The sequence below is a fragment of the Otolemur garnettii genome, unplaced genomic scaffold (genome assembly GCF_000181295.1).
Source record: "Otolemur garnettii isolate 467f Iridium unplaced genomic scaffold, OtoGar3 scaffold00025, whole genome shotgun sequence".
In the NCBI taxonomy this organism is placed as follows: Eukaryota; Metazoa; Chordata; class Mammalia; order Primates; family Galagidae; genus Otolemur; species Otolemur garnettii.
The window spans coordinates 11515471-11535924 of NW_003852420.1; the positions used below are offsets into that span (position 1 = coordinate 11515471).

Consider the following 20454-nt stretch of genomic DNA (forward strand, 5'->3'; position numbering starts at 1 on the left):
TGTTTGGTGGGTCCGGGCTGGGGATTCGAACCCGCCACCTTAGGTGTACATGGCTGGCGCCTTAGCCGGTTGAGCTATAGGCGCCGAGCCTGTAGCAACTTTCTTAAAAATTAAATATTTATTTTAAGAAAATTTAAAATTTATGGCTTGGTGCCTGTAGCACAGTGGTTACAGCACCAGCCACATACACTGAGGCTGGCAGGTTCTAACCCAGTCCTGGCCAGCTAAAAAGCAATGACATCTGCAACAAAAAATAGCCGGGCATTGTGGCAGGTGCCTGTAGTCCCAGCTACATGGGAGCCTGAGGCAAGAGAATCACTTAAGCCCAAGAGTTTGAGGTTGCTGTGAGCTGTGATGCTACGGCACTCTACTGAGGGCAACATAGTAAGACTCTGTCTCGAAAAAAAGAAAGAAAATTTAAATATTTTATGTAAAAAAAAAAAGCATTAATAAAGCTGAAGTACTGTTACAGAAAAATCTGTGCCCAGTGCTGCATCAGAAGAACAAGGACAAGAGGTTTAAAGAGAAGTTTATTAATGTGCCTACAAATGAGGAAGTTGGCAGATTCCTGTCTTAAAGCACTGGCGGCCTTCTGTGGCAACTTTTTAAAATAAGACTATAATGAAGCTTGCTACCATTGCTTGATTCTTCCTTTCAGGAAAGAGTTCAGTGTAGCATATGATACTATTTGATACCATTTTACCAAGGTAGAACTCCTTTCAAAATTGGAGTCAATCCTCTCAAATCCTTCCACTGCTTTATCAATTACATTTATGTAATATTGTAACTCCTTTTTGTCATTTTAACAATGTTCATAGCATCTTTACCAGCAGTAGATTTCATCTCAAGAAACTACTTTCTTTAGTCTTCCATAAGGAGCAACTAACTGCCCACCTGTTATAAATTCCAAGACTTACTGCAAAGTTACAGTAATCAGGGCAGTGGAATACTGGCATAAGAATAGACATATAGATCAATGAAATAAAAGCCAGGCGTTGTGGTGGGCGCCTGTAATCCCAGCTACTTGGGAGGCGGAGGCAGGAGAATCGCTTGAGCCCAGGAGTTGGAGGTTACTGTGAATTGTGATGCCACAGCACTCTACCCAGGAGGACAGCTTGAGGCTCTGTTTCAAAAAAAAAAAAAAGAAAGAAAGAAATCTTTATATTTATGGTCAATTGATTTGTGGTTAAGGTGCCAAGGCAATTCCATGGGGAAAGGAAAGTCTTTTCAATAAGTAGTGCTGGGACAATTGGGTATCTACATCCAAAATGATGAATGTAGACCTTGGCCTTGGACTGCACACAAACATTAACTCAAAAATAGATCTTGGAAACCCTAAAAAACCCTACAAGGCTCTTAAAACATAGGAGTAAACCTTTATGATCTTGAGATAAAGAGGTCTTAACTACAACACCAAAAGCAAAGGCAATTAAAAAATTGACAAATTGAACATCAAAATCAAAAATTTTTGTGTTTCAAAAAATACCACTGAGAAAGTGAAAAGACAAGCCTAAAACCAGAAGACAAGATTTGTGAACGATATGTCTGATAAAGCCACCTGAATCCAAAATATGTAAAGAATTATTATAACTCAATTAAGAAATACTCAATTTAAAATTGGGCAAAGGTTTTGAATAGGTATTTCACCAAAGCTGATATGTCAGTGGCCAGTCAGCACATAAAAGATGCTCAGCATCACTAATCATACTGGAAATACAAATTAAAACCACAGTAAAATACCACTTCATACCCACTAGAATGGCTAAAATCAGAAAGGCCAAGTTTAGAGAAGCTATAGAGAAATTGGAAACCTCATGTATTACATTGCTTATGGAAATGATTCTCAACCTGTAGGTTGAGACCCACAGGAACTGTATTAAAGGGCCACAGCATTAGGAAGGTTGAGAACCACTGGTTTATGAAATACAAAATAGTGCAGCTACTTTCAGAAGTATTCCTCAGAAGGTTAACATAGCATAAACATGACCCAGCAATTCTATTCCTAGGTATGCACTTAAGATAAGTGAAATGTCTGCACATAAATTTTCATATATTATTCATAATAGCCAAAGGGGATGGGTAGGGAAATGAACAAGTAGGCACACCTCTTCAGGGCGGGACACAATTATAAGAGGGACTTTATCTAACAAATGCAATCTGTGTAACCTAATTCTTTCTACCCTCGATGAATCCCAAATAATAAAATATTAAATAAATTTTTTAAAATAGCCAAAGAGATGCGGCGCCTATGGCTCAAAGGAGTAGGGTACCGGCCACATATAACGGAGGTGGTGAGTTCAAACCCAGCCAAAAACTGCAAAAAAAAAAAAAATAGCCAAAGAGTGAGAACAACCCAGATGTCTATCAACTAGTAAATAAATGTGTTTTATCTACAAAATGGAATATTATTAGGCAATGTAAAGGAACAGAGTACTAATACAGGCTGTAACATGGATGAACCTTGAAAGTACTATGCAAAATGAAACTACCCTACATGTTGTTTGATTCCACTTACATGAAATGGCCAAAAAAACAAATTTTTAGAGATGGAAAGTGGATTAGTAGTTGCTTGGGACTGAGATGGGAATGGAGAGTGACATATAATGGGGTGCAGTGTTCCTTTGGGGATGATAAAAGTTCTGAAACTGGATTATGATGATGCTTGCACATCCTAAATTTACTTTAAATCATTGAATCATACCCTTAAAATGTGTGAATTTTATGATATTTCCATAAAGCTAATAAAAGCAAAAAAGTAGAAGGGGGAAGATACTGAAAACTGAAGCTTCTAGAAGATTATTGCAGGAAGGCTTCTTCAGAAGCTCAAGAAAACAGTGCTAGGGATAATATAAATATATAAGGCATAGTAATGCATCTTTAAGAGGGAAGTTTTTATTTGAACATGTACTTGTATAGTAAGTTCATATCATTATTTAGTCCTTCGTTTAACATATAGGGTGGATATAAAGTTCATGTGCAATTTAAATTTATTTTACTATTTAAACTAATTTAAATTGCACATGAACTATGTCCACCCTGTCTAATGAATGTGTCATTAGTTGGACATTAGAAAGTTCCCAAGTTTATTAATGTTTTCAGCCAATTCCAACTATATGTTTCCCAACTTTGTTTTTTGAAACCTAGAGTACTTCCTTCTATATACACGTAATTTTAAAAGGGTAGTTAAGCCCCTGGGTCTAACGTAGGCCAGGCCACAAAAGCCTGTTTATTTCATAGCCAGGCCCTTAAAAAAGGACCATCCAGAAAATAGAAGTGGAAGAGGAAGCAAAGAATTTTCTTCTCCTTTCTGGGAAAATACCAATTCTGAAGTGAGCAACATCAGAGCAACAGTGTCCCCTTTCCTGAACACACTTTTCTTCATTTCTTGCCACAGCACCCGCCACTCCATGCCTGTTGAATTGAACTGAAGCACACAGTTTGGGGTCCTTAATGTAAATGTGATCAACTACTATCTGTTTGGATAGTAGATGCTGCTATCCAAACAGATAAAGCCACGTTGTCAAGGGTACAGTGGCTTATGCCTGTAATGCTAGTACTCTGGGAGGCCAAGGCAGGCAGAGCTCAGGAGTTCCACACCAGCCTGAGCAAGAGCAAGACCCCATCTCTAAAAACAGCCAGGCATTGTGGCGGATGCCTGTTGTGTCGGCTACTTGGGAGGCTGAGGCAAGAGGATTTTTTGAGCCCAAGAGTTTGAGGTTGCTGTGAGCTATAAGGCCATAGCACTCAATCCCAAGGAGGCTGAGTGAGACTCTGTCTCCAAGGGAGAGGGGGGAAGCTGCATTGTCAAGCCTCTTGCTTGGTGTGTTCTCCTTCCCTCTGACAATAAATATATCAACTTAAGCAATGTAGAGAATGCAGATGAAAAGGAACAGTAATATCCAGGCTATAAGCAGTATCATACAGGTAATGGAAGAAAAACAGTAGTGTTTTAAGAGATCTAAAGAATACTCTAGAGAAGTTGGATCAAGCCTTCAGAAAATAAAGTATAAAGCTCTAAAAGGGGGGGGGAAATAATACCAAAGATACAAAAATGATGAGAATTGTTGAGAATTCTCTGAATACACTTGAGGAAAAAAATATTTATTAAATAGGGAACGATAGGCTTGGTGGCTCATGCCTATAATCACAACACTTTGAGAGGCCAAGGTGGGAAGACTGCTTGAGGCCAGGAGTTCAAGACCAGACAGGGCAATATAGTCAGACCTCATCTCTACCCCAGAATTTTTTAATTAGGTATAGTGGCACACCCCTGTAGTCCTAGCTGTGTGGAAGGGTGAGGTGGGAGGGTTGCTTGAGCCTAGGCATTCAAGGTTACCGTGAACTGTGACCTTGCCACTGCATTCTACACTCCAGCCTAGGTGACAAAGTAAAATCCTGTCCCTAAAAATCAAAAAGGTGGGAGGAAGAAATTAAAAAAATACAATAAGTAAGAATGTTTCAACAGTTGTTCCAGATATTAATCATCTTATTTGTGCATTATTTACAAATAAAACTAATAGACATATAGGACTATAGATGTAGAGGGTTTTCCCATGGTTCTGTGGAACTAGAAGGTGAATATGATAAAAGAATAACAGCAGTGAAAAGAAAGGCTGTGTATATAAACTTTCTTTGAATTTCTTCCTGGCTTAATGTAGGGGATCCTATGTAGGCTACACTGTGAGCTTTGCCCAGATTGGCACAGGCCCTCAATAAAAGTAGCTTCAGTGCTCAAGGCCTGCGAACCTCGGATTTCTTACTTTTCCTTAGATTTTGACTGGGAAAAAATATGGTGGGTGAATCAAACTTTACATTTCTTCTGCTGGAGACTTAAAAAATATATAATAGGGGGCGGTGCCTGTGGCTCAGTGAGTAGGGCACCAGCCCCATATACCAAGGGTGGTGGGTTCGAACCCAGCCCCAGCCAAACTGCAGCCAGAAAATGGCTGAGCATTGTGGCAGGCTCCTGTAAGTCCCAGCTACCCATGAGGCTGAGGCAAGGGAATTGCCTAAGCCCAAGAGCTGGAGGTTGCTGTGAGCTGTGACACCACAGCACTCTACTGAGGGTGACAAAATGAGACTGTCTCTAAAAATACATATATAAAATAGGTAGAAAAATAATTCTGGGCTCGGCGCCTATAGCTCAACCAGCTAAGGCACCAGCCACATACACCTAAGGTGGAGGGTTCGAATCCCCAGCCCGGACCCGCCAAACAACAATGACGGCTGCAACCAAAAAATAGCCGGGCGTTGTGACGGGCGTCTGTGGTCCCAGCTACTTGGGAGGCGGAGGCAGGAGACTCGCTTGAGCCCAGGAGTTGGAGGTTGCTGTGAGCTGTAATGCCACGGCACTCTACCCAGGGGGACAGCTTGAGGCTCTGTCTCAAAAAAAAAAAAAAAAAAAAAAGAAAAAAAAAAATAATTCTGCATTGAAGAAACACTTGAAAATGGAAAGGAATGGCCTAAATAAAGGACATGGTAAAAATTTCTCCCATGGAAATGGCACCTAAAAAGGATAAACAGGAATTTTGTAAAGAAAGAAATATCAAAGGATTGATGATAAAATTGATGAGTTCATAGATGAAGTTAGTGCCATGATTTTCAATCGGAGTGCTGTGGCACACTAGTGTACTGTGAGAGGATCTTAGGTATGCTGAGAAAATTTTTTAAAGATCATTATTTTGAAAGAAGTTCAAAGCACAGGTTGGGTGCCGGTAGCTCAACGGCTAGGGCACCAGGCACATACACCGGAGCTGATGGGCTTGAATCCAGCCCCAGCCTGCCAAACAACAGTGACAACTACAACAGAAAAGCTGAGGATTGTGGCAGGCGCCTGTAGTCCCAGCTACATGGGAAGCCGAGGCCAGAGAATCGCTTAAGCCCAAGAGTTTGATGTTGATGTGAGCTATGATGCCACAGCGCTCTAGTGAGGGCAACATAGGGAGACTCTATATCAAAAAGAAAAAGTTCAAAGCACAGTAAGTTTATTCTTTTTTTTTGATCAACATAGTTTAAATGTGCCATGAAGTTTAACTATAGGTCCCAGTGTGCCATGAGATTAAAAAAAAGATTGAAAAACACTAGGTTAGTGACTTTAAGAGTCTGCAAATATAGGTAATAGGCTATTTGGGGAATAGTGGGAATATAATGTGAAGTACAAATATTCTGTATAACTATTTGTTAATACTCTCTCTCACAGACCTAATGAGTGATTAGATGCTGAACATAAAAAAGAGCATACTAAGTAATTCCATTTGTATTAAATTGCAGAATAAGGAAAATTGATCTGTAATGATAGAAATCAGTGGTTGGGGTGATAATTAACTGCAGAGGGGCACAAGAGAACTTTCTGGGAAGATGGAAAGATCCTATTTTTTTAAAAATCTGTAGTAATCTTTGTTTATGAAGGGCTGACGATTAAGTTTGTGAACTTACCACCATGTGCTTAACATTGGCAGAACTATACAAACAACTCGATAAGGTTTCATAACCCTGGTATATCAGTGTCTCACAACTATGTTCCTGTTGACATGTGGCAGTGTCTTGCTGAGTGGCATTCCTGATTGTGTGTTTTTTGTGTCATTGCAAGAATGTGGAAGCCTGAATTAGAGCAATGAACAGACATTCATAAGTTTGTTAGAGTTAGCAAGAGTGGAAGTGAAATCAGGGACATGTTAGTTCAAGCCTATGGAGATGATATGAAGAACTGCATACAAATGGAGTAAACATTTTTCTGAGAACAGAGAAAGCACCACTGATGAAGAGAGGTTAGGGAGGCCAGTAATGAGCAGCACTGATAAAAACATTGCGATTGTGTGTCAAAACCATTGACTGTGAGGAGCATGGCAGACCAAGTAAACATTTGGAAAAACAGGAATATCTTTTTTTTTTTTTTTTTTTTTGAGACAAAGCCTCAAGCTGTCCTCCCTGGGTAAAGCGCCGTGGCATTCAGCTCACAGCAACCTCCAACTCCTGGGCTCAAGTGAATCTTCTGCCTCAGCCTCCCAAGTAGCTGGGACCACAGGCGCCCGCCACAACACCTGGCTATTTTTTGGTTGCAGCCGTCATTGTTGTTTGGCAGGTCCAGGCTGGATTCGAACCCACCACCTTGGGTGTATGTGGCTGGTGCCTTAGCTGGTTGAGCTACAGGCCCCGAGCCAGAAACAGGAATATCTTAACTGAAAATCTTGGTGTAAGAAAGATGTGTGTAAAAATGGTCCCGAAAGAGTTCACTGATGAGCACTGTCTATAAGGGAGTTTTGGGGCAGTGGACAAATAACTGTACTGGAACATCCTCCCTAGTCACCTGTGATGGCACCCAATGACTTTTCCTTTACCCAGTAATAGTGGAAATATTGAAAGGAAGACATTTTGATGACATTTAGGACATCAAGGGTAATAATGGCAACAGTTCTGATGACATTCCAGAATTACAAAATTGCTTTGAAGGGTAGCTAGGCACTGGCATTGGCGCCTTGCTTCCCAAGGGTAGTACTTCCAAGATGACCATAATGATATTCAGCAATGAGGTATGTAGCACCTTTTCTAGGGATGCATTCACATACTTAATTGTCAGACTGCATATGTATTTTGTATTTGGATTGTGGTGGGGTAGTGGTAACAGGTGGTATTCATTTGTCCAGACTCTGGCTTGTATTCTTAACATGGGTGAATTTTTAATTTTTATTGATTGATTGATTGATTGATTGCAGTTTTTGGCCGGGGCTGGGTTTGAACTCGCCACCTCTGGCATATGAATCCATACCACTGGCACCCTACTCTTTGAGCCACAGGCACCTCCTGGTGAATTTTTTAAATATAAATTTATATATCAGTTTTTAAAAAAAGGTTAACAAAGTCTAAAGTAGTTTTTCTTAGGTTTTTTTTGGATTTCTTTATAAAAAACAAATACATGGGTTTTATGGTTTATGAACCATAAATTGTAAAATACAGAAGTAAAATTACTGGTGTCTCCCTTTCTGAGCATTTTTGAAGCAAAAGGGGAATGCTAACTACTGAGAAGATGATGTCATATTATCCAGGGAACAGGGACTGATCTAAGAAGAATGTGGCCATTGGGGTGGTGCCTGTGGCTCAAAGGAGTAGGGCACCGGCCCCATATGCCAGAGTGGCGGGTTCAAACCCAGCCCCGGCCAAAAAGTGCAAAAAAAAAAAAAATGTGGCCATGAAACATACTTTGAGAAATACTGCTGCGACAGGCCACAAAGCTGTGGTGGTTTGTGTTAAACTTGGATCTTATAGCGGTCGAAATCTTACATTCTACTCTATCCCTGGTTAGGTCTCTTGGTGAGAAATCCTGTACTAATAAAATGTTCAATCTTCTTTGTTATTTGTTATGTTTTTGGTAAACTGATTAGGGGGCTTGAAATTTAGGCTGAGCCTGGTTTCAGGGACTGTGAATTACATAAGAGGTAAAGAAAAGGTCTTCATGTAAATGAAGTTGGAAATGCCAAGTAAGATCCAACAGTGCATTGTATGTACTCTTCTCCTTCATTCCCACTAGGAATAATTACTAAATAACTTAAATTTATAAGACTTCAATAGCAAAATATGTATTACTAAGATGATGAATATATAGCCTTTTTAAAAATTATTTTAAAAGATTAGTACTCATGCTGAAAAGAGATTATGATGAAAATTTTATAAAAATCTAATATGTCATTAGCAGGATTAACATCTTGGAATAATTTACCATCTAAGTAAATTGTTGGGCCAATATACAGTAAGTAGCAAAGCTATTTCATTTATCTAAAGGAGAAAAATTCCTAAAATGTATTCTGCATCAACACATCTTCTAACAATCCCCCACCTCTCTGGTAACAGGGTTTCATTGGTAGTGAGGACTCAGGAAAGTCTCAGCACCCAGCCCCCAAAAGCACTGAGGCAGATATCTCTGGTGATGGCATTACCTTTAATGCTCTGCACTTCTGTGGCTCGGTTCAGAATTCTACAAGAGTTCCTTGATCGTACCACCCAGTGGGAGGACCCCTGCAGGGCAATGTTCCTAGGCCACTGGCCTCACTCCTAGCTGACCTATACTGATGGCTGCCTTTGGCCAAGATAGTTTCTAGTTCCTGCCTCTGGGGGCCAGGTTGGCAGGCCACTTGAAGGCCCGGCAGGGTGTGTGGAGGAGCCTGCTCCCTGAGGAAGAGGCATGTGCTTTGGTGGAATTCTCTCCAGAGACTGGATTTTTGTCAGGGCGTGGTTTACATCATTTACTACTTTAGTTTAATGTCTCTTCCTTTCCTAAACACACAGACACATGTGCACTCGCCTTAATATTTTTGTCCTGACTCAGGTTTCAGTTTAATATTATTTCATTTCACCATTTCAGAGAAGTCAATAGGACAGGCATTATCCCATTTTAAAGACAAGAAAACTGACGTATAGGTGGGCCAAGTCCTGACATCTAGCTAGTCACATCCTGGGAACAAACACCCAGTGTTGGCTGACTGAAAGCCTGGCCCTTTTCCCACCATACTACTTTCTGTCTGCTTGCATATTTCCTCTCTATTAGCCTGTCCAGCACAGATATTTAATCTGCTGTTTTCTAAACCAAGAGGTATTTCACTAAGCCCAGGTTGTCTGAGAAGGAACATTTCTAAAGGATTAAAAACCAGTCATCTGAATCTTGACTATAGCCAGGGTCATCAAGTGAGAGGCCCTATTAGCAATGTTAAAGTTAAGAGCTAAGTTTGGGCAGCTGTAATTTTCTAATAGCTCTACAGCATATGTCCTATGTATATTTAGTAAAGGACTCTTTAACTGACACCAGGGCACTCTAATCTGGGCAACAGAGTGAGACTCTGTCTCAAAATAAATAAACAAATAAAATAAGAAAACAGCAAATGCTGTTTAAACACTCAGAAAGGGATTGTTTTCTATCATTTTGTTACTAACCTTCCTAAGAAGATATGAGGGTAGAAAAAAGGAAATTGGAAAACTACTTGTTGTAACTAATCTAACCAAGAAAATGACCAAAGGTTCAAAACTAAATATTGCCCACTAGTTACATCAGGAAGTTATCAGAGAAGAGTTTCATGGGATGAAGTCGTTCTGTGTAGCTATTGGTTCCCTGGTATAAATTATTAGATACTAGAAACTGCTAATAAGACTGAAGTTTCAGGGTGGTGCCTGTGGCTCAGTGGATGGGGTGCCAGACCCATGTACTGAGGGTGGCAGGTTTGAGCCCGGCCCCTGCCAAACTGCAACAAAAAAATAGCTGGGCATTGTGGCTGGTGCTTGTGGTCCCAGCTATTCAGGAGGCTGAGGCAAGAGAATCGCCTAAGCCCAGGAGTTGGAGGTTGCTGTGAACTGACACCACATCACTCTACTAAGGGTGATACAGTAAGACTCTGTCTCTAAAAAAAAAAAAAAAAAAGACTGAGCTTTCAGGTACAGCCAGCCAGTCAGCATCTCAGTGGCATCAACAGCATAAATATACTCTTCTGGAAAGTACAAGAACACTAAAGATCTGTGAACACCTTTTTAGTTTACTATGAATGCATAAATAAGTAGAGTTTTGTTTGCTTGGTAAGGTTTGGTTTTGGTTTGGCTTTGCAGGAGTCACAGTTATAATTCCATTATCAGTCTTTGGTCTTAATAAGCAGGCCTGGTAGGAGCTCTTTATTTTGTAAGGAATCAAAGTGGCAAGGAAAGTTCTAATAAGAAGGTGCAATCAACCACCTTATCATTGTAGCTCCTCACCTAAAGGACAGACACCATCCACTTGTAGAGTTTTAACAGTAGTAATAAATAAGCATCACCAAACAAAATGACAGGAACAATCCATTTTTGAGTGTTTAAACAGCATTCGCTGTTTTCTTATGTTATTTATTTGTTTGTTTGTTTCGGCATAGAGTCTCTCTTTTGCCCAGGTTAGAGTGCTGGGGTGTCAGCCTAGCTCACAGCAACCTCAAACTCCTGGGTTCAAGTGATTTTCTTGCCTCAGCCTCCTGAGTAGGTGGGACTACAGAAGCACTCCAAAATGCTCTGCTAATTTTTCTATTTTTAGTAGAGACAGGGTCTCACTATTCCTCAGGCTGGTCTCAAACTCCTAAGCACAAAGAATCCTCCCACCTTGGCCTCCCAGAGTATTAGGAGTACAGGTGTGAGTCACCGTGCCCAGCCTGTTTTCTCATTTTTTAAAAGTAATACACAAGAAAGGCAGTAGAGCATATTAGCGCTTATAGGCTGAGAACACTTGGCTCTAGAGTTAGAGAGGCCCTGGCTCCCAAACATACTTGGTCAGTCATGACTGTGTAACCAAAACTCTAAGCTTCAGTATTCTTATCTATAAAATAATGAGAAATGGTACCCATCACAGAAGTATAAATAAAACAATACTGATAAAATTCTTAGAATAGGGCCTGACTTAATAAAAGAGTTAAAAAAGGGAAGAAAATAAAAATGACTAGTAAACCACAGCCACTGTTAACATTTTGATGTGTTGGCATTCAGGCTTTTTCTGCTATATTTACACACACGCACACATATACTATACACATATATGTGTGTATTTACAGATTTATAAAATTTAGATCATACATGCAATTATCCTTCTTAATTTTTCCCACATATCTTTATGTTTCTCAGGACACTAAAACTGAAAACATGAGGCTGGACACAGTAGCTCAACATTTGTAATCCTAGTACTCTGGGAGGCCAAGGAGGGTGGATTGCCTGAGCTCACAGGTTTGAGACCAGCCTGAACCAGAGCAAGACCTCACCTCTAAAAATAGCCGGGGGTTGTAGCCGGTGCCTGTAGTCCCAGCTACTTCGGAGGCTGAGGCAAGACAATCACTTAAGCCCAAGAGTTGGAGGTTACTGTGAGCTGTGACGCCATGGCACTCTATGGAGGGTGACAAAGGTGAGACCCTGTCTCAAAAATAAAAATTGCTAGGTGTTATATCAGACACCTATAGTCCCAACTACTTGGGAGGCTGAGGCAAGAGGATCCCTTGAGCCCAAGAATTTGAGGTTGCTGTGACCTATGACACCATGGCACTGTATCAAGGGTAGCAAAGTGAGACTCTGTCTCAAAAAAAAAAAAAAAAACTGAAAACATTTTTATGATCTTTTAGTATTCTAACATAGGACTTTACATAATTTTAGTCATTATTTCCTTTTAAGGTAGCTATGCTATTTCTAATATTTTACTATTTCAAACATTGCTACGTTTTAAGGGCTGAGTTACTAAGTTAAACTTTTTCTTTTTGCACTTTTTAAAATTTCAGAATATTATGAGGTCTTTTTGTACTTCTTTCAAGTTGAACATTTTCATGTGGGTATTAATTACTGGCATTATTTCAATGAAGTACCTTTTAGAGAATGAATGCGACTTGCAAAGCTTTCTACGTAGGATCTCCAGTCTTGGAATGGTGTCAGGTACATAATACTCAAAAAATATTTGGCACAATGAATGAATGAATGGCAAGAATATTAACACTTTGTCTATCATGTTTGTTTCAAACGGGATCAGTCCATAGAAAACTTTTACCTCTATATACATGGACAACAACAATGCTATCTTGGTTATTAGTCTTTATACTCAATTTTTCTCCATTCTTTTCTTCCCCCACAGTTTATCCATGAGCTCGGATTTCCCACATTACAACTTCAGGATGCCTAATATTGGATTCCAGAATCTGCCTCTCAACATATATATTGTGGTTTTTGGCACTGCTATATTTGTCTTCATCCTTAGTTTACTCTTCTGTTGCTACTTGATTAGGTAACCAGTTTTCATTCTATGTTACTTCAGAATATGTTAAACAATAACAAATCATGTTTCTCCCCTCAGATTTTTTTCAAGTGTTATGATTGGCCAATTTTTTTAAAAATTAAGGTGATAGAACGTTTTAATCTCCTGTGAGTTAATCAGTAAAATACCTTATACAGTCTTCAGTTCTGTCTGCTGATGAGATGCTTTACTCTTTAGGAGAAAACTGTCCTCGTTTATTTTTCTACCTTATTAAGATCTTGTCTGGCTCGGCACCTATAGCTCAACCGGCTAAGGCGCCAGCCACATACACCTAAGGTGGAGGGTTCGAATCCCCAGCCCGGACCCGCCAAACAACAATGACGGCTGCAACCGAAAAAATAGCTGGGCGTTGTGGCGGGCGCCTGTGGTCCCAGCTACTTGGGAGGCGGAGGCAGGAGACTCGCTTGAGCCCAGGAGTTGGAGGTTGCTGTGAGCTGTAATGCCATGGCACTCTACCCACGGGGACAGCTTGAGGCTCTGTCTCAAAAAAAAAAAAAAAAAAAGATCTTGTCCAGATTTACTTATGTCATTTTCTGTCCCCAAGATTTAACTTACTTTCACAAAGATTTCATACTTGCTTTTCAAGAGGGTCTGGCATCCTTGTTAGCTAAAGTCATTAGGGATCAGAAAACAAGGTCCAAGCTTGTAAAGAACTTAACGTGGTTAGCCCAAAAGATTTTATTGTTGAAACTAGTTAAGTGTTCAGATGATTGTTTATCTGCACAAAACACTAAATATTCCACAGGTCCTACAGCAAACGTACAGACAAGTGATGAAGTATAACACCTCACCTGAGGGGATAATGGATTTGATCAGTAAAGGTTCATACTTGGCTGGGCACAGTGGCTCATGCCTATAATACCAGCACTTTGGGAGGCCAAGAAGGGAGGCTCACTTGAGGTCAGAAGTTTGAGACAAACCTGGAAAACATGACAAGACCCTATCTCTACCGAAGAAAAAAAAATTCACAGTTACTAACTCATTACTAATTATATAATCATTTAAGCAAGCATTTTCACTTTTTTTTCAGAAGGGGGTGGGGCGGGGTCTTGCAGGTATTTTCGAAAGTGCAGTGGTATCATCATACCTCACTGTAACCTCAAATACCTGGGCTCCAGCAGTCTTCTCACATTAGACTCCTGAATAGCTGCGTACTACTTGTCACCATGCCCAGCTAATTTTTCTATTCTTTATAGAGATGAGATCTCTCAGGCTGGTTTTGAACTCCTCGCCTCAACTGATCCTCCAACCTCAGCTACTCAAAGTGCTAGGATTATAGGCATGAGTCACCATGCCCAGCCTATTTTCACTTTAAAGTTTTTAAATAGGGTCTAATTTTCAAAGCCAAATCTGAAATTGTAGAACTTGTCACCCTCAGTATGGCATCACAGCTCACAGCAACCTCAAACTCCTGTGCCCAGTCAGTCCTCTTGCCTCAGCCTCCCGAGTAGGTGGGACTACAGGCACCCACCACAACGCCTGGGTGTTTTTTAGAAATGGGTCTTACTCTTGCTCAAAGTGATCTAGAACTCCTGAGCTCAGGAGATCCACCTGCCTCGGCCTCCCAGAGTGCTAGAATTACAGGTGTGAGCCACCACAACCAGCCTTAACATTTTTTAAGAAAAATACTAATATACCAATTGTGATTCTGAGTAAATTTTTGAGAAATAATTATGAAATACCATTTTACCTCATTGTATTCCTTTTACTAATCAAGCAAATAAGTAAAGAGATAAAAGATAACAGTAGTAATTGTTTCATGCGTTATCATTGTACTTCATTTCATCCTTATTGTATCCTTTTTTATAACAGAGCAAAGCAAAGCAATGAGGATCTGCTATACTAAAATCAAAATATTAAATCAGAACTATTTGAACATTTCTAAACTTGGTTTGGCACCCATAGCACAGTGGTTATGGCGGCGGCCACATGCACCGAGACTGGTGGGTTTAAACCAGCCCAAGCCTGCTAAACAACGACAACTGCAACCAAAATATAGCCGGGCATTGTGGTGGGCACCTATAGTCCCAGCTACTTGGGAGGCTGAGGCAAGAGAATCGCTTAAGCCCAAGTGTTAGAGGTTGCTGTGATGCCACAGCACTCTACTGAGAGCAACATAGTGAGACTCTGTCTCAAAAAATAAATAAATAAACATGTCTAAACTTTACTAGTCATTGGTACAATTTTTAAAATACAACCATGAGCTTTCCTTTATGATTATCCTACTTTGTTGCTTTTAACCCCTCAAATGATAAATTTGGACATAGTAAGTCTTTGCAGTTAAATCTGTGGATTTAATTCCCCTAAAATCACTCAAGCCCATTTTTTAACATAACCTGAACTCTTCAGTACCTTTCTAGGAGGCTCTTCTGTTCTGCAGAAAGCTTCCTGTCACAGCCACATTCATCAGAACCATAGGAGAAATATAACATAGGTATAAACAAGAGACCCACCAACCAACTGTAATCTTACACAACATTGTAGTATAGAATCTGCTGATTGTCATAGGGCTATGAACAGGGCATTATTAGAGCACAAAAGAAGGACATCTTACTTTGCTAGAAGAGATCGTATTTTATATTGAATCATATAAGAATCTAATTTGTTATTCATCTTTTTTCCCAGATAGATACTTGTTCTCTATCCCAAACTCCCAGAACAGTGCCTGCCACAGTATTAGGCACTCAGTATTTTAAAATGAATGAATGAATGGTTTCCCTAGGAGAAGCTATTAGATATGCCTAAGACTGAAAAACCAAGAAGTAGTAACAAAAATTATTTAGAAACATAGAAGTAAATTTCAAAATTGTGACCAAAAAGGTGAAAAATGGTTATCTCTGGGGAAGGGGGAAGAGGACTGCTGATTTTTATTACTAATCCTGTAGAACTACATGCAGGGTGGCCATAAAGTTCGGATGCAATCAAAAATAGTGTGCTATTTAAACTTTATGGCCACCAGTATATAAATCGAACAAAATTAAAAAGAAAGGGGAATTTGGGGGCTACTAATAGTAATTGTGAGATCTTTAACCGAGATAATGGCAATAGAGCTAGATAAGATCTTGTGGTTGTGAGAAGTATTTGGGAGGTAAAAATATAAATTGGTGACTGGACATTAAGGACGAAAAAAGGGATGCGTTTAGAATCTTTCCGGGATCTCTGGCTTAAGCAGCTGAGCAGCTCCATCATTTCTTCATAGAGTTAGAAAATGCATGGGCAAGTTTTGGATGAAAGGATAATGAATTCCATTTCAGACATGAGAGATTGAGTTCCCCGTTTAACAGTCTAGATGTTCAGTGCACAGCTAAAGCTTATGAGAAATCTGGTCTGGAAATAGATCATATAATAATAGGTTGAAGCTGAAGCTGGGAGTGCTCCCTAGAGAGAATGTGTATAGTAAAAATAAGATGGATCCACGACAAAATCATAGGGAAACATTGATATTTAAGAGGAGCCCATAAATGAGAGTGGGAAGGACTAGCACATGATAGGAGGAAAAGCATGAGAGAGGTGTCCCACAGGTAGGTTTTCAGGGAATTGAGTCACTTATGTCAGCTGCTCCCAAGGAGGTCCAGTAAGATAAGAATTGGAAAGTTCTATTACATTTGACAGTTCAGTTTGTGTCTATAATCTTTGTTAGAAAAATTTCTGTAACATGAGATGGGGGCTGGTAAAGGTTAAAGTGAGACAAACAAAGACTCACTAGCAGGTGAAACTGGATGCAAAGAAGACAACCCCCTCTTTAAAGAATCGTGTGAGGGCCAGATGCAGTGGCTCACACCTGTAATCCTAGCAGTCTGGGAGGCTGAGGCGGGTGGGTTGAGCTCACGGGTTCAAGACCAGCCTGAGTCAGAGCAAGACCTCGTCTCTAAAAATAGCCGGGCATTGTGGGGGATGCCTGTAGTCTCAGCTACTTTGGAGGCTGAGGCAAGAGAATTGCTTGAACCCAAGAGTTTAAGGTTGCTGTGACCTATGACGCCATGGCACTCTACCAAGAGTGATAAAGTAAAACTCTGTCTCAAAAAAAAAAAAAAAAGTCTGAGAAAAGATTAAATTGCGGGGCATAGGGAGTTGCTATAGGATCAAGGAATTATTTTGGCGTTTAGTTTTTTTAAGATAGACATTTGGGCATATTTATAAATATATTTAGGAGAATGAGCCAGTTGTGGAGGATTTGTTAGAAAGAATAAATTATGTAGGTGAAAAGAGGCATTTGTAAGAGAGAGAGCAGTATTAGTTCTCAGCAAGAGCATACCTTCTGAGACAGAGATGAGGATAACTATACAGAATAATATACATGTAGGTATATGTAGCTGAAAGTAAGAGAGCTTATATATCTGACAATCCTCATCTTTCTCTGGGGAATAGAAAATTAACAGTTGAAAATGATGAGAGGGGCAGCACCTGTGGCTCAGTGGGCAGGGCACCAGCCTTCATATACCGAGGGTGGCAGGTTCGAACCTGGCCCCAGCCAAACTGCAACAAAAAATAGCTGGGCATTGTGGCAGACGCCTGTATTCCCAGCTACTTGGGAGGCTGAGGCAGGAGAAACTCAGCCTCCTAAGCCCAGGAGTTGGAGGTTGCTGTGAGCTGTGATGCCACATCACTCACTCTACCAAGGGCAATAGAGTGAGACTCTGTCTCTAAAAAAAAAAAAAAGAAAATGATGAGAGAGGAGGTGGTATGGTAAAGCTTGAAGAGAGTGAAATGGGTCGGAAAGAACCACTGCATGGAAGCTTAAGGTAGTGAGTGTGAACAGATGGGATTAGAGAGCAATGTAGAGAACCAGGCTGAGACTAGAGACCGCAAGTTTGAAGTGATCATCAGCTACATGGTTTGATCATTTCTCTAGTATTAGTCATCATTCTCCTTTAGATACTTTTCAGATATCTATTTAGCAATACAAAATAGTAAAGTGTTTTAAAAATAGCTAGTTAATAGGCCTTAAAGAAGAATCAGTAGAGTGGACTTAATTTTAAAGGAGAACTTCCTAGAAAGGATGAATTTTGAGTCACAGATTGAAGAAAAAGATGAGCATAAATTTATCCATGCTTTAGCTGAAAGTAACAAATTCTGCTTTGGGAAAATATGCAGAGCCTATTAAAAGATTGAAATAAGTAAAATGAAGTTACAAATCAAGCCTAATTTTAAAGAATTCCAAAAGAGTTCATTTTTTTCTTCAGTTGAAAATATATACTTCTTGGGCGGTGCCTGTGGCTCAGTGAATAGGATGCTGGCCCCAGCCAAACTGCAAGGAAAAATAACTGGGCGTTGTGGCGGGCGCCTATAGTCCCAGCTACTCCAGAGACTGAGGCAAGAGAATCGCCTAAGCCCAAGAGCTGGAGGTTGTCGTGAGCTGTGACGCCATCGCACTCTACCAAAGGTGACAAAGTGAGACTGTCTCTAAAAAGAAAAGAAAATATATACTTCTTAATAAAACAAGCAGACAAAAACCAGTAAGGATATGGGCAATTGAACTACATGATTAATAAATGACCTAATTAAGTGAAAATCATAGTTTTAAATTCACACATTAGAAAAGAGTAAAAACCAATTAAGTTGTCAATAAAAGGAGCTTTTAAAAGCCAATTAAATCCAAAAGAAAGTAGGAGGAAGGTAACTAAAAAGTAAGCACAGAAGGCTTGGCACCCTAGTATAGTGGTTACAGTGCCAGCCACATGCACCAAGGCTGGCGGCTTTGAACCCAGCCTGAGCCAGATAAACAACAATGATGACTGCAACAAAATAGCCAGGCATCGTGGCAGGCGCCTGTAGTGCCAGCTACTTGGGAGGCTGAGGCAAGAGAATCACTTAAACCCAAGAGTTTGAGGTTGCTGTGAGCTGTGACACCACAGCACTCTACCAAGGATGACATACTAAAACTCTGGCTCAAAAAAAAGAAAAGAAAAGAAAAAGTAAGCTTAGAAATCAGTGAAATAGAAAACAAATGTAGGCTCAGCGCCTATGGCTCAAGCGGCTAAGGTGCCAGCCACATATGTCTGAGCTGGTGGGTTCAAATCCAGCCCAGGCAGCCAAACAACAATGACGGCTGCAACCAAAAAAAAAACAAGGCGTTGTGGCAGGTGCCTGTAGTCCCAGCTACTTGGGAGGCTGAGGCAGGAGAATCGCTTGAGCCCAGGAGTTGGAGGTTACTGTGAGCTGTGATGTCACGGCACTCTACCCAGGGTGACAGCATGAGGCTCTGTCTCAAAAACAGAAGAAGAAAACAAATATATAATAGGGAAAATCATTGCAACCAAAAAGCTGGTTCTTTGGAAAGATTAATAAAATTGAATCTCTAGAAAAACTAATCAGGAAAAAAGAGAAAAAAGAAGCCATAAATTACTAATCTTATCACTACAAATTCTCTTGAACATTAAGAGATTACAAAGAACATTATGAATTTATACTAGTAAACTTGCCATTTTAGATGAATTACAGAGATTTTAAAAATTGAACTTACCAAAATTGACAGAAGAAAGGGCATTTATGAAAAACCCTAACAGGGTACTTACCATGCTTAATGGTAATAGACTGAAAGCTTTCCCAGGATCCACGGAACAAAACAAAAATGCCACCTTTACCAGTACTGTTCAACATTGTACTGGAATTTCTAACTAGAACACTTAGGTAAGAAAAAAATAGCATCTAATTGGAAAGAAGTAAAACTGTCTCTATTTGCAGATGACCTGATTCTATATATAGAAAATCCCATAAAATCTATCAAAAACTACTAGAGCTAATAAATTTAGAAAACTTTCAAAGTATAAGATCAGCCGTGAACAACCTGAAAAGGAAATAAAGGAAAACATTTCATTTACAGTAGCTAAAGAGTAAAATTCCAAGGAACAAAGTTAACCAGGGAAATGAAAGACTTATATACAATGAAAACTATAGAACCCTGCTGAAAAATTAAAGAAGACCTAAATAAATGGAAAGGCATCTCATGTTCATCAATTGGAAGGCTTAATATTGTTAAGATGACACAGTATTCCCCAAAGCAATCTACAGATTTAGTGCAGATCCTATCAAAATTTCAATGGCCTTTTTTGCTGAAATGGAAAAACCTATCCTCACATTCATGTGGAATTGCAAGGGGCTCCAATGGCCAAAACCATTTTTTAAAAGAAAAATTAAATAAAAGTACTCACACATTCTGACTTTAAAATTTACAAAGCTACAATAATCAAAATACTGTGTTTGGGAGACCAAGGCAGGAGGATTGCTTGAAGCCAGGAGTTCAAGACCAGCCTGGGCATCATAGTGAGACCTCCATCCCTACAAAAAAACTTTTTTTAATTAGCCAGGCAACATAGTGAGACCCCCATCCCTACAAAAAATTTTTTTTCATAAGCCACGCATGTACCCCTAGTCTTAACTACCTGGGAGGCTGAGGCATAAGGATTGCTTGAGCCCATGAGTAATGCTGTGACTGCACTACTGCACTCCAGCCTGGGCAATAGAGTGATGCCCTGCCTCTATTAAGAAGATGGCCGGGGCTTGGCGCCTATAGCTCAACTGGCTAAGGCGCCAGCCATGTACACCTAAGGTGGAGGGTTCGAATCCCCAGCCGGGACCCGCCAAACAACGATGGCTGCAACCAAAAAATAGCCGGGCGTTGTGGCGGGCGCCTGTGGTCCCAGCTACTTGGGAGGCGGAGGCAGGAGACT

At 40.1% G+C, this 20454-nt stretch overlaps 1 protein-coding gene across 1 annotated transcript in view; it reads left to right on the plus strand.

Moving 5' to 3' along the window:
- Positions 1-20454, plus strand: part of RNF24 (ring finger protein 24) — a 50598-nt gene that overhangs the window by 6257 nt on the left and 23887 nt on the right. Inside the window, exon 2 of the mRNA XM_003788040.1 lies at positions 12605-12754. Coding sequence (XP_003788088.1) covers positions 12605-12754 — 150 coding nt within the window. The remainder of the gene's footprint in view (positions 1-12604; positions 12755-20454) is intronic.